Here is a 13,882-nt window from a genome sequence, read left to right as displayed (position 1 = left end):
GTCTGGGTGAAGCAACGGTAAAATTAACGTTGCGTGAATGTATAGGGTGAAGTAGTAATAGTTGAGGTTCTACTTGTATTGTAGAACAATATTTGTTTAATGAATTGGCACCAGCGCACGTACGTGCCTTGCTCTTCATTTTCTCAACATCACTAAAAGTTAGCATCACCTGCTGTAGTGGTAGGGTAGTAGAAGTGATGGCCAAATTTTTTCTCTCCTCTTTGAGCATCACTCTGTCAACATACTGTGGAGAGCCTAAAATTGATTGAGGGCTGCATGCTTCCTCGAGCCCATAGGAACGGCGTAGAGGCCCATGTGCTTTCTCGACGATCCATCGACGAGCAACCAGAGACGTCGATTTCACTCTGCAAGTCTGCAGCACTCAAACGTGTTCTTCTGCTCAGGTGTCGTTGAATTTTGATCTATGACAGCTCATAAAAACAAGACAAATTTTGATCCACAACGCAAACTTGTTCGTACACAAACCACGGTTTCCATGGAGCCAAGGTAAGTGCCGGATTGGAGTTCGAGGCACATCAATTCCTACTGAAGTGCTGGCTGACCCTGAGCGAGCGTCCTGCACTCGGGGACTAGCACAAGGGGAACCCGCCGCGGCGTCGTCAGCCCCGGCTCCTCGACCATATCCAGGTCCGCCGGGCTCATGCCGGCGGGGAGCTCCCAGTCGAAGTGGCGCAGGAGGCCGGCGAGCGCGATCTCCAAGATGGGCAGCGCGAAGTTGATGCCCGGGCAGATCCTCCGGCCGGCGCCGAACGGGATGAGCTGGTAGTCTGTCCCTCTGAAGTCCACCGGGGGGCCGCCGCCGCTGCCACCCACGAACCGCTCCGGTCGGAACTCCTCCGGCGCGTCCCACGCCGCGGGGTCCCGCCCGATGGCCCACACGTTGACGAAGAGCGAGGTCTTGGCTGGGATCTCGTAGCCCTGCACGACGGCTGGGATCGTTGATTCGTGCGGGACGAGCAGCGGCGCCGGCGCGTGGAGCCGGAGCACCTCCTTGAACACCGCCTTCAGGTACTCCATCTTGTTCAGAACCGCCTCCGCGATGGTCGGCTGATCGGCAGTGGCGACTACTCGCGCGATCTCGTCTTGGAGCTTGGTCATCACCCGCGGGTTGGCGACGACCTCTGCCATGGCCCATTCCAGCGTCTGTGATGATGTTTCAGTTGCGCCCACTATCATGTCCTGCACGCTCAAGAATCGATCACGGATCAAGAGAACAAGATTTGTAGACATCTCTTGAGTAATTTAAGATGCATTTCTGCGAAGATGACCTTGACGGTGGCTTTGATGCGATCGTCTGTTAGCTCAAGCCCGTCGGCGCCTTCTCTCCTCAGCCGAAGCAAGACGTACAAGAAGTCCTCCTCGTCCTCGTCCCCTACACCGTTGGCCCGCTTCTCCTCGTGCGAGGCCACTATCTTGGATAAGAACTTGTCCCACGCCTCGGCTATGTCGTCGAGCTTCTTATCGAGGCCCGTCGCCCACCTCACAATCCTCGCCGGCACGTCGGGCAGCAGGTCCTCCGGTTGGAAGCCCGCATCAGCTCCTCGGAGTACCCCAGCAGCTGCTTCAACCTCTCGGCCGTCGCCCCGGCAGCGCCGGTCGCCGCGCGGGTGACCACCGCATTGGTGTAGCCGTACAGGAGCCTCCTCAGCTCCACGGCCTCCCCAGCCTCCGCGCCGCGGCGGGTCCGCGCGACGAGCGCGCCACCTCGGCGGCCCGCACGGGCGCGAACGACTCCACGCGGCGCGGGGAGAGCAGGTGCACGACGGCAACCTTCTTGCCCCGGCGCCAGCTCTCGCCGTACGGCGCGAACGACACGTTCCTGCAGCCTTACATCAGCTTCTCCGCGCTCATGCTGCGCGGGCGGGAGGCGAAGGCGAGGTCGTGGTTCCTGAACAGGTCGGTGGCCGCCGCGGCCGTGGACACGACCAGCGTCCGCCTGCGCCCGAGCTGCAGGTAGAGGATGCCACCGCCGCCGTAGCGGAGTTGCAGCTCGTGCAAGGAGCGGTGCGCGAGGCGGCCGATGAGATGTAAGTGGCCCAGCAACGGCAGCGACGGGGCGACGGCGGCAACATGCCGCGCCGACGGTTCTTGACGACATAGAGGAAGACGATAAGCACGCCAGTGGCAGCGGCAAGCTCGTAAGGAAACATCTTCTCCTGTGATTCTGTGAAGTAAACGATAGGCAAGCAGGCTGGCTATCTACAGGTGAAGTAAAGATAGGATATTGCAATGCTAAAGAATCTTTCTGCGAAGCATATTCAACCATGTGTTCGTCGTGTCAAATCAAACTAAATCTTCAGTACTTAGGAGTACATTAGTTCCAGTTTCACATTTCGGAGACTGCCCACCATCAGTTGCAGGCTGGAAGGCACGTCCGATATAGCGTGCCAAGATGCCCTTACCGATAGGATTGCTCGATGGCGAAAACAAAATTAAGACGTTGGAGTTTCAATTCTTGCGCGGTGGTGTCAGCATAATTTGATGGCTAAAATTGACGGATCATTCACCACTAGGGATGAAAGCGGACGGACAAAATCACATTTCCGTCCGCCGGGTTTTCTATATTTATTCCGTATTTTGAGTTATATGATAACGGTACGGTAAGATCGGGTAACGGGATGGAAAATGGGTGGAGTATCTTAGGGTGTATCCCACCATCTTTTTGTTTTTTAGCCTTTATATGAAAGATTCTTACAAATACGTCCCTGATGGAACCATTTCAAAATTTGGATCCTTAGCTTGGCGCCTAGATAGCGCCAAGCTTACACGTCTCGATGCCAGCCATCCTGGCGCCAAGGTCCATGCCCAGCTACTGACGCGGATGCTGACGTGGCGGGGGCTTGGCGCCATCCATCATGGCGCCAAGCTTGAACTCAGGTCTTTGGGATAGGAAGCTCACGACCTAATCAGTTGAACCGCAGTGTAGTTTGTTGTACACTTCTCAAAAAATAATTATAATTGTTTCGTTCGAAACGCAAAGAGGTATGGGGTAAATTATTCGGCGCCAAGACCTATGGCGCCAAGCCCCCGCCACGTCAGCATCCGCATCAGCAGCTGGGCATGGACCTTGGCGTCAGGATGGCTGGCGCCGAAACGTGTAAGCTTGGCGCCAGCGTGGATGGCGCCAAGCTAAGGGTCCAGATTTTGAAATGGTTCCACCAGGAGCGTATTTGTGAGAATCTTTCAAAAAAGGACTAAAAAATAAAAAAGACGGGTGTATCCCACCCGTATTTGCGGGATCCGTTTCCAACCAGGATGATCCCGTATTCAACCCGTTTTTACCTTATACGGGATAGGCCAATAAATTAAGTCCCCGACCCCTCCTCAACCTCTCAATCGCTAGTCCATGAGCCCAACAGGTCAAGCTGGTGCATCTGTCAAAGGCAGCAACAGTACATCTATTTCAGGTACACAAGTTACTAGCACTTGTAGCTAGCTACTTAGCTGTTATTTGTTATTCCATACAAATAGCATTAGTAATTAGCAAATAGCGAATAACTTAGCTGTTATTTGTTATTCCATACAAATAGCATTAGTAATTAGCAAATAGCGAACCAATTTTGAAGTAGCGGTAGCACAGTAGCACTTGAAGACCATGCAAAATAGCTAACCAATTTGGAACGTGTCGTCCCGGTGTATGATCCCGGTTCCCGCCAGTTTCCATTATATTTTCGTTCACATTTATTCGTTTTCGTATATCCGTTTATCCCGCTTTCCGTCCCGCTCCCGCTCCTGTTTCCGATGAAAAAATATGGACTGAGATATAATTAAGGGATTTTTCCGCCCGTTCCGTCTGTTTTCATCGCTATAAATCACAGCTACGAGCAGTAGTCTGCAATTGTTGTCAAGCAGGAGTAACCTGCAGATTGCAGGAGTCACCTGCAGATTGCAGAAGCCAGAAGCTAAAGCAGGGGGAAAAAAAGCAAAAGAAACCGAGAGTATGGAGGCCCATGGGCCTTCTTCGAGCCAGCTCGCCATAGCGGCCCGACGTGTGTGACGGGTGAAATCCTCCTCCGCGAGCGGCGAGCCATGGCCACCGTTTCTCAGCTGCGAACCCTCCTGTGAGTCCTGACCTTGGTTAGCCTCTCCATCCATGCGAGGGCGACAATGGCGCCCGCCTCCATAGCCATCTCCCTCCCTTTCCGCCTCCTCCTCCCGCCCCGGCCGTTCCGCGGGAGGGCGACGTGGCCCCGAGCGATTAGGGCTACGGCTTCGGGCGACACGAGCGGCGTTGCGGGCGGGGAGCGGAAGGTGGGGGCTCTGGAGAGGAGGGTGGGAGATCTGAAGGCGCTCGTCGCCTCCGTGCCTCCTGCTGTTGCTTCGGTAAACGCCGCCCCTTTCCTTTTCTTATCTGTGGGTATTTATGTACATTTTTGCGGAATTGGTTAATGTCAGTGCGAACTGGTAATTTTTTTGATGTGGAGATGTTAGCCTAGTAGATGAACCGCGACAAGCGCAAAACATAGTTGTCTTTCCCATGGTATGGACAGCCGGGCGGCAAATTGATGCTAGCTTAAATGGATGATCTGTTGAATTTTATCACTACACATTGCTTTGCTGCAACTGCGATGATAGGGAACTGATGGCACGCTGCATAGAAAGACCTAAAATACAAAACATGAAATGCAATCATCATTCACCTGTGGTTCGACATCCCCAGTTTCTCTGTTCTTGATCCTCCTCCAGCAAACTGTAACTACCCTTGGCCACAGACCTTAAGCACATCAATGAATCGATTGAACTGTGTAGCCCTTGTTTTTTTTTTGTAACCACCTGCATGCCACATTCCACCGTTTTAAACAATCGGGGCAACTTATTAGTCCTTCACTGTTGGCCTTCTTTTTTTAAAGAGTAAGACTAATTGTATTGTCTGCTTTACCATGCTCATACTTGAGTTGTACCACAGCCATGTTTGTGCAGTTCGTTCACATACTCTCTTTTCATGCAGATCCAGAGAAACATTGGTCCGAATTTTGTTGCTGGTTTCTGTCTTGGCATTGCAGTTTTGGCTGCTGTTGCAAGACAAGTCATCATAAGAAGTCGAGAGCGTGACAATAGAGGTTCTGTTGCTGATCTAGTAAGGCGTGGACAGTTAAAATCGGGCCAACGAGGGACGTATGTTGCTGATTCCTTGAAATTGTTCTATGCATTCTCTTCGTCTTTAATACACCAAAACTGGGCAAGTACTGAATTATCGTGGCTGCTACAGAAAAGTAAATAGTCAGTGATCTACGATTGATATGTTGCCGGTTTTATGGATGCTTGATGATCCTAATCCTCAAACCCCACTGTTTTTTATTAATATTAAGATAGTATTTTAAATTTGTCCATGTGACTAAGTTGGTCACGTGTCTCATCATATACTAATATAATTTTCTGTTAAAATAGTCTCATTATGTTGCCTATGCTTGTGAGAAGTTGCTTTGGCCTTTCGTGTCCCTAGTAACTTGTTCCATGTCATGGCTTGCAAAAACCTCACCATACTCTTTACCTGTTCTCTGTTTACTGGCATGGATATGGGAATCCATTTTCAGAAAATAACTACAGGGTTCAATTACAATATAAACAATAAAAGAAAAGCTTTGGTATGCTTACTCTTAAACCTTCTGTGCAGTTGTCTAAGAACTTCTTTTGAATCGTGCAATAATCCTGACTGAAGTAACTCCTTTCCTGCAGTGCAAAGCTCCGAACATACGATGATCCTTTCAATAATCCATTAGTCAAGATTGATGAGGATGCTTCTACTGCACAAATGTTTGGCAAGGAGTACCGGTTGGCTCCTGTTAGGCTTACGAAAGAACAGCAAGAATTGCATCAGAAAAGGAGATCACGTGCATATCAGTGGAAAAGGCCAACTGTGTTTCTTAGGGAAGGTGATTCCCTGCCACCACATGTTGACCCGGATACAGTTAGATGGATTCCTGCAAACCACCCTTTCGCTGCTGCTTCAAGTGAAGTAGATGAGGAGACAGCCAAACAGAATGTTTATCAAAAAGATGGCGTCCCATCCCGTGTTAAGGCTGAGCATGAAGCTTTGCAGGCAAGGCTAGAGGCTTCAAATGATGTGAGTGCTTTGGTCACAAACAATAACAGTGTACCCATGGTTTGCTTTAAAATGATGAAATATTTATAGTATCTATTATATTAGTAAATCTCAAAGCCTAGTCTTATAATTGAACCAATCACATCTACTTTTGTTTATTACCAGCCTTCCAGTTCCAGAATAATGATTTTGAATCTCGGCATCGTTTTGCAGGTTACCAAACTCCCTTCAAATTCGAGTATGCAGCATAATGAGAGACCACTGAGGTTATCTGGCAAACCATTTGGGAATCTTCAGAGCTCAGAGTTTGGCTCAGAGCTAGAGAACCAAGATATCGAGCCTGGTAAACATAGCTGTGATGAAAGTTTACAGTCAAACAGGCTGGAAGGGCAATAAAATCTGTGTACTCCAGCTCTTTGGCTTTGTTGGATAGTGTTTTCAGCTTTTAGCTTTTAGCTGTAGATACAGATGTTTTGGAGCAGTGGGCTCACCGGCTTACATAGTAAGCAGTTAACATGGAAAGCCACTTGATGTCTTGTAAATTGAGATTTTTTTTTTGGCGGAAGAATTTGAGATGTAAGCTATGCAACCTGTTTGTCATCCTCACAAGCTTAGAAATGTAGAGTTGGAAGGTTCTCTCTTTTTCTATTTGCGATTCTAAAATATCACCACATTGATTTTTCCTCAATTTCACCATAACATAGTCATGAAGTTACCCCCGTGGACTCGAGGGAATATAGTTTATAATAATACATCTTGCCCACAGGCACAATTTTTTCCCCTAAACAAAGACATTATCATGAGAAGTGCCCTATGTGGCCAGAGGCTCATCGGCCTGTACAAAAACATTTTTTCCATCATTTGCAACCTGTCTGGTAATACGCAATAAGGTGGAATTGCATGAGTTGCCTTACAAATCCTCAAATGCCTCTTCATCATCATCACCAAACATGGCTGCCATTTTCATGGCTAGCTTTGCAGCCATCTCTCTCCTCTGGAAGTCAGGCATGAGCCTTAGGTTGGATCTCATGTTGCCAATCTCCGACATTAACTTCTCCAGGTCATCTAGACCATAATGCTCATCATCAAACAGGTTGTTAGCCTCTGGGGCATCACCTTGATGGTCGTCGGCACTATCTGCTGTGGTCCTATCCACATGATCACTATCGCCAGCCTTGTTGCTCTGAGTTACAGTATTTTCTTCAGCAGTTTCTGTGGGTGCGTGACTCGGTAGAGCGTTGGGTTTTGAAGAATCAGCGCTGGCATTCACAACTTGATGTGTGTGTTCCTGTGTACCATTAGCCTCATTTGATCTCTCAAAGCTTCTGGATGTACTTGTCTCACCGACGAATTCCCACTGGTCATCAGATCCATGGGACAGGACCTCGTACTCAAAATCATAGTTGGATTCATCATCCGAAGATTCTGTCAGAATGAAAATAAATAATCAGGGACATATAATACATCATTCTAAAATGAAAAGTCTAAAGTAGCATATCTGTGCAATGATTGCACATCTTTTCTGTAAAAGAGGGTCAGCATATTCTAACAGCTGAAATTACTTCATAGAGGAACCTGCTTAGCATGTCATGTCATCCTATAGTTTTTAAATAGTGCAGAGAAAGCTAGGCTCACATCAACAATCATCACTTATGGTATTTAACCTACCTTCTTTTTCAACCAAGGACGGAGCAGTTATTCTGTTTCCAGATTTCAGAATCATCCCAGGCCACATATGTGCAGAAAGAGCTCCAAAGAGTCGCTCTAAGCCTTGGCTATCACCATCCACTGATAGACCTGTTAGATTTAATAAATGTCAATTGATAATTGATATACAAACAGTCAAACACCCATGACTCTTATAGGATATAGGCCATAAAAATATAAGTATTCATTGACAATATAAATATTTGATGCTAGCTTATGGTAATAGATTGATCACTAAAACAATAATAACTTGATGGTAAAGAAGATGTAGAAACTTGAGATAAAAACTTGATAGTTACAGGTTTATGCAGCCCAGGAGACAACTTACATTTATCAAAGTCAGTATTGGAAGCACAGGCCTCGATATACTCTATGTTCTGATCAATACACCACTGTGAAGTAGAGTTTCTGATCTCGATGCATGGTTCTTCCACTGATAACAAGCCGCAACCCTCACTTTCATTTATCCCAAAGTCCAAATATTCAGGGTGTGGATCAGAACTTGACTCCCCAAGCCTTTGCATACGCCTCCTATATTCTACATGTGCACCATGATCAGGTACAAGATCTGCTTTATTTCCAATGCACAACAAGACCTCAAACCTCTGCATATCAACATTGGCAGCCCAACTTTGCAAAGTAAGCAAGGATGATTCCTGCACAATTATTCAAGACAGTTATCCTACCTCAGCACTGAGCATAAAAAAATGGTCACTGAAAATTATAAGGTTCAAAATATATAAACAAACTATAAATGGATAATGCAATAAAGTTTGCATGAGAACATAGGTTCAGTTCGTACATCACTCATATCGAAGACCATAACAAGAGCTGCCAACTGATCTAGATGAGGAAGGGAACCAAGAGAAAATTCTTCACCAAGATTTGCTGTCCAGATGGAAAGATCAGCTGAGTAATACTTTGTGTCAATTGTCCACCTGCATGCCAATCAGTAGCAAAATAAACCATGTAAAGAATCATAAGGCTAACCAGAAAGCATCCTTTCTACTTCTGTCATTGAGCACACAAAAACATAGTTTTTCATGATGCCATCCCATACCCCTGACACAGCACACCAGATGATAAGTCATGCGAGTCAGGTATTTCAGCTGCCAGCAGCCCTGTAGTTCATGGTGAAATGAAAATGGTCAGGAAATAAGAAGCACAACAACCAATAAAAAAGTAGAATTTGCTCTACTGGAAAAGATCGTATTTTAAATCCAGAGCCCGAGGAACCATCAATTATCAAAGTAGTGGATGAAACTAGAAGCTCTAATTTACCAGCTAGAACATTACTCCAAATCACTAGAGGACCAGAGAATCTACTCCCAATCACTCCAAATCATTTGGAGTACAATTTGAAACGGAGGGAGTGCAAGCATGCGTATTCTAATCTCTAGGTAATTTACTCCATATCAATTCCCGTTTTACTTTGTCCATTCAAAATTCAAATCACTAGAGGGCCAGAGGATCTCCTTCTTCTCCTCCCTAACGACGCGAGCACATCTGATTCGGATCCTAAACATTTCGGCTAATCGAGAGACTCCGGCCGATGTTTCGCATTCAAATCGAGAGATGGAAATATACAGAAAGGAGGACGGCGAGATCTCACGGGAGAGGATGGTTCGCTTGCCGACGCCGGGGGCGCCGACGAGGAGGACGCCGGGCCGCGCCTCCAGGGATCCCTCCATGGCCTCGCACCAAAGCCCTGTACCCTAGCACTGGATCAAAAGGTCTCCGGCTTTGGTTTCGTCGCTGCCGAGTGGGAAGTTCGGAGACGGAGACGGAGACGGCGACGGCGACGCGCGAGTAACAGAGAGGAAGAAGACAGACTAGAAGGCGCTAGCACAAACTGTACGCTTCCAGACTGGGATGGCGTATTTCCTCCTGCGCCGGTGCCCGCAAGCCGCGAGTCCGCGACCATCCGATGGGCCGAATTGGACCAGGCGGCTTCTCTCTCTGCTGCTGCTGTCTGCGGCCTGCAGGGACGAAGCCGAAGCGAAGCGTTTGAATGGTGGCGACCCCATGGCCGCCACCGCCGCCGCCTCCTCCGGCGGCTGCCTCCCACATGGCGATCACGCAGGCGTTTGCCGACGCGCTGCGCTCGTGCGGTGCGCGCGGCGCGCTGTCCGGCGCCCGCGCGCTGCACGGCCGCCTCGTCGCGGTGGGCCTCGCGTCCGCCGTCTTCCTCCAGAACACGCTCCTCCACTCCTACCTCTCCTGCGGAGCCCTTACTGACGCCCGCCGCCTGCTGCAGGCGGACATCGCCCACCCCAACGTCATCACCCACAACGTCATGCTGAATGGGTACGCCAAGCTCGGCCGTCTGAGCGATGCCGTGGAGCTGTTCGATCGAATGCCCGCCAGAGATGTGGCCTCGTGGAACACGCTCATGTACGGATACTTTCAGAGCCGACAGCACCTGGCTGCTCTGGAAACCTTTGTGTCCATGCACCAAAGTGGGGGTACGTCGCCAAATGCGTTCACATTCAGTTGTGCCATGAAGTCTTGTGGTGCCCTTGGATGGCACGGTTTGGCGCTGCAGCTTCTTGGGATGGTTCAGAAGTTCGATTCCCAGGATGACACTGAGGTAGCAGCTTCTCTTGTCGACATGTTTGTGAGATGCGGAGATGTGGATATAGCTTCAAGGTTGTTTGTTCGCGTAGAAAACCCCACTATTTTCTGTCGGAACAGCATGCTGGTGGGGTATGCCAAGACATATGGTGTTGACTGTGCTCTTGAGCTTTTTGATAGCATGCCTGAACGAGATGTTGTTTCATGGAACATGATGGTGTCAGCATTGTCTCAGAGTGGCCGAGTCAGAGAAGCCCTTGATATGGTTGTAGAGATGTACAGCAAAGGTGTACGTCTTGATTCAACAACATACACTAGTTCTCTTACTGCATGCGCCAGATTGTCTTCTTTGGGATGGGGTAAACAACTCCATGCTCAGGTGATTCGGAACCTACCCCGCGTTGATCCATATGTTGCTAGTGCTCTTGTTGAGCTATATGCAAAAAGTGGCTGTTTCAAGGAAGCTAAGGGGGTGTTCAACTCTTTACGTGACCGTAACAACGTGGCATGGACAGTTCTGATTTCTGGATTCTTGCAGTATGGGTGTTTTACTGAATCTGTTGAGTTGTTCAACCAGATGAGAGCTGAGTTGATGACACTTGATCAATTTGCACTGGCAACTCTTATAAGTGGCTGCTGCAGCAGGATGGATTTGTGCCTTGGGAGGCAACTGCATTCACTTTGTCTGAGAAGTGGGCAGATCCAAGCTGTCGTGGTCTCCAATTCTCTCATCTCTATGTATGCAAAGTGTGGCAATCTCCAAAGTGCTGAATGTATATTCAGATTTATGAACGAAAGGGACATTGTATCATGGACAAGCATGATTACTGCCTATGCTCAAGTAGGGAACATCACGAAAGCTCGTGAGTTCTTTGATGGCATGTCCACAAAAAATGTCATTACATGGAATGCTATGTTGGGTGCATATATACAACATGGAGCTGAGGAAGATGGCCTCAAGATGTATAGTGCTATGCTATGTGAGAAGGATGTCAGACCTGACTGGGTTACCTATGTCACATTGTTCAAAGGCTGTGCAGATTTAGGTGCAAACAAACTTGGAGATCAGATAATTGGTGGCACTGTAAAGGTTGGTCTCATCTTAGACACATCTGTTGCGAATGCGGTTATTACAATGTATTCCAAGTGCGGAAGGATATTGGAAGCTCGAAAAGTATTTGACTTCCTGAATGTTAAGGATATTGTATCTTGGAATGCCATGGTCACTGGTTATTCACAGCACGGCATGGGAAAGCAAGCCATAGAGATCTTTGATGACTTGCTGAAAAGTGGTGCAAAGCCAGACTACATAAGCTATGTTGCAGTTCTGTCAGGCTGTAGCCACTCCGGACTCGTGCAGGAGGGTAAATCTTATTTTGATATGATGAAGAGGGTCCACAACATATCACCAGGGCTGGAGCATTTCTCATGCATGGTAGATCTACTTGGCCGTGCAGGGCACCTGACAGAAGCCAAGGATCTCATTGATAAGATGCCCATGAAACCAACCGCTGAGGTTTGGGGAGCTCTTCTTAGCGCCTGCAAGATACACGGGAACAACGAGCTCGCTGAACTTGCTGCAAAACACTTGTTTGAGCTGGACTCACCCGATTCTGGGAGCTACATGCTTATGGCCAAGATCTATGCTGATGCCGGGAAATCAGATGATTCTGCGCAAGTGAGGAAGCTGATGAGGGACAAGGGGATCAAGAAGAACCCAGGCTACAGCTGGATGGAGGTTGGCAACAAGGTTCACACTTTTAAAGCAGATGATGTGAGCCATCCACAGGTGATTGCGATCAGGAACAAGCTGGATGAGCTCATGGGGAAGATTGCATCCCTCGGGTACGTGAGGACTGAGTCTCCACGCTCCGAGATTCACCACAGCGAGAAGTTATGTGTGGCATTCGGGCTCATGACCTTGCCTGACTGGATGCCGATCCACATTATGAAGAACCTGCGGATTTGCAGCGACTGCCACACGGTGATCAAATTGATATCATCAGTGACTGACCGGGAATTTGTGATTCGCGATGCCGTGCGATTCCACCACTTCAAAGGTGGTTCCTGCTCTTGCGGGGACTACTGGTGAGACTGTTACCGGTGACCACTGATTCGTGTGTAGTTCTTTTCTGGCCCAGCATATTGGTTGAGGAGAACAATAGTATATCTAGACATTTCATTATCATTTCTATTCTACAAAAGATTCATCCAGCCTAAACAGTACAGGTTCGTCCAGTTTAAACAGTAGATTAGATAAAGGCGGACCCCATGAAAATAATACATGTTCCTCCAAGTGGAACAACAAATGATATTGAGATATGGGCATATGACACACACGGTGGATCCAAGCATTGATGTTATGGTAGTGATTGGTAGGTTGCACTAGTTTCTATCCAGGTTAACTGTAACCTAAGTCGATTCTGAACAGGCTAAACCAATGTAAATTGCTCGTGTTTAGTTGGGTGGCTAAAGATAGCCTGATTTGCTGTGCTCGTATTTGGTTGGGTGCATAGTGTGATATGCAAATCTTGTATTGGTTGAAGGTGAACTTATCATCCCATTTCTTTCCTTCTCCATCTTTACTATCAGCTGTTACTTTCCTCCTCTCATCATTCTCACCATCGGCTGCAATTTCTTTTTCACTTTAATTTGATTCATAAAGAAGTTCAAAGAAACATTCAGTCAACAACGAAGGAAAAAACAAACAACATCAGTCCATCGTCATGGTTTAAATCAGTCACTATTGAGGCAGCAACTTGGATCTAACAAATCATAGTACCCAACTTTCGTTACCCCCCACAATTGGAAAAATAATGAGCGTGGCATCAAATACTCTCTGTTACTAATATGTAATGAGCAAGAAAGTGGTGAAAGGAAGAACGAAGCTTCATAAACGAGAATCGACCCCCGATTCGGCTTGAATCGACCGCGCGACGCACCTGCTTCATCCTCATCTTCACCTCGCCCGAGTCTCTCCACCCCTGTCCTCCATGTCTGACGCGTACAAGAAAGAAAGGTCGCCCGTCTCATCTTCAAGGGCTGTAAGGCCGCCTCCCTCCAGAAGCCGAAGAAGCATAGGAAGAAGCCAACCTCCGATGCTGCCGCCGATGGTGCGATGTCAAGGCCGCGGCCACAGAGGGCGCCGGTGAGGACCCACTTTCGATGCGACGCAGGCGTAGGCCCCGCAAACGACACCATTGGTGAGGGGAGGTGGCAGCTCGGGAGGACGACGGACGCGAGGAAGAAGGAAGGGGCAACAGATTGATTTTGGAAGGTGAGCGGATGCGCAGTCGGAGCAGGACGAAGCCTGGCTTCACGGATGCGACCTGCCCTGTCGTTTCCAGCTAGCAAGTCGTTTCCAGCTAGCCATGCTAAGAGGGGGGCGCGATGCATAAGTTGGGCCTGGCTAGTGGGCTTATGCAGCCTACCAGGTGTAAACTGCATAAGAGGAGCCTGATTAGGACTTATGCACCCAACCAATCACTGCCTATCAATCAAGGGAGTCATGCATGGTAGTTCAATGAACATTAACGT

At 48.2% G+C, this 13,882-nt stretch overlaps 3 protein-coding genes and 1 pseudogene across 4 annotated transcripts; 2 read left to right on the top strand and 2 right to left on the bottom strand.

Annotated features, from left to right (window-relative positions):
• Window positions 1–314: 314 nt before the first annotated feature.
• Window positions 315–2,171, bottom strand: LOC117864821 (cytochrome P450 71A1-like; annotated as a pseudogene).
• A 1,861-nt stretch (window positions 2,172–4,032) lies between these two features.
• Window positions 4,033–6,712, top strand: LOC117864239 (protein MULTIPLE CHLOROPLAST DIVISION SITE 1). The gene is made up of 4 exons (XM_034748270.2): window positions 4,033–4,344; window positions 4,970–5,136; window positions 5,698–6,085; window positions 6,278–6,712. The coding sequence occupies exons 1-4, from the start codon at window positions 4,129–4,131 to the stop codon at window positions 6,458–6,460; spliced, it is 954 nt and encodes a 317-aa protein (XP_034604161.1). The 5' UTR covers window positions 4,033–4,128; the 3' UTR covers window positions 6,461–6,712.
• Window positions 6,713–6,727: 15 nt separating this feature from the next.
• Window positions 6,728–9,677, bottom strand: LOC117864238 (uncharacterized). The gene is made up of 6 exons (XM_034748269.2): window positions 9,384–9,677; window positions 8,832–8,892; window positions 8,574–8,709; window positions 8,100–8,427; window positions 7,733–7,861; window positions 6,728–7,489 (listed from the first exon to the last, which is right to left on the bottom strand). The coding sequence occupies exons 1-6, from the start codon at window positions 9,460–9,462 to the stop codon at window positions 6,975–6,977; spliced, it is 1,248 nt and encodes a 415-aa protein (XP_034604160.1). The 5' UTR covers window positions 9,463–9,677; the 3' UTR covers window positions 6,728–6,974.
• Window positions 9,678–9,694: 17 nt separating this feature from the next.
• LOC117864236 (putative pentatricopeptide repeat-containing protein At3g11460, mitochondrial) lies at window positions 9,695–12,930 on the top strand. Of its 2 annotated transcripts, XM_034748267.2 has the most exons (2): window positions 9,695–9,935; window positions 10,029–12,930. In XM_034748267.2, the coding sequence occupies exons 1-2, from the start codon at window positions 9,783–9,785 to the stop codon at window positions 12,435–12,437; spliced, it is 2,562 nt and encodes an 853-aa protein (XP_034604158.1). In that variant the 5' UTR covers window positions 9,695–9,782; the 3' UTR covers window positions 12,438–12,930. The 2 variants fall into 2 exon arrangements, with proteins under 2 accessions (XP_034604158.1, XP_034604157.1); XM_034748266.2 differs by having other exon boundaries at window positions 9,695–12,930.
• Window positions 12,931–13,882: the final 952 nt, after the last annotated feature.

This window comes from Setaria viridis, chromosome 7 (genome assembly GCF_005286985.2).
Source record: "Setaria viridis chromosome 7, Setaria_viridis_v4.0, whole genome shotgun sequence".
Classification (NCBI taxonomy): domain Eukaryota; kingdom Viridiplantae; phylum Streptophyta; class Magnoliopsida; order Poales; family Poaceae; genus Setaria; species Setaria viridis.
This window is presented reverse-complemented; position numbering and strand designations above follow the sequence as displayed.

Excerpts from the sequence above, each read along its gene's own strand:
- LOC117864239 (XM_034748270.2), top strand. The coding sequence starts at position 4,129 with ATGGCGCCCGCCTCCATAGCCATCTCCCTCCCTTTCCGCCTCCTCCTC. Across the intron at positions 4,345-4,969 it reads TGCCTCCTGCTGTTGCTTCG|ATCCAGAGAAACATTGGTCC; the intron begins GTAAACGCCGCC and ends CTTTTCATGCAG. Across the intron at positions 6,086-6,277 it reads GGCTAGAGGCTTCAAATGAT|GTTACCAAACTCCCTTCAAA; the intron begins GTGAGTGCTTTG and ends ATCGTTTTGCAG.
- LOC117864236 (XM_034748266.2), top strand. The coding sequence starts at position 9,783 with ATGGTGGCGACCCCATGGCCGCCACCGCCGCCGCCTCCTCCGGCGGCT.
- LOC117864238 (XM_034748269.2), bottom strand. The coding sequence starts at position 9,462 with ATGGAGGGATCCCTGGAGGCGCGGCCCGGCGTCCTCCTCGTCGGCGCC. Across the intron at positions 8,428-8,573 it reads TGGTCTTCGATATGAGTGAT|GAATCATCCTTGCTTACTTT; the intron begins GTACGAACTGAA and ends ATAATTGTGCAG. Across the intron at positions 7,862-8,099 it reads CAATACTGACTTTGATAAAT|GTCTATCAGTGGATGGTGAT; the intron begins GTAAGTTGTCTC and ends TAAATCTAACAG.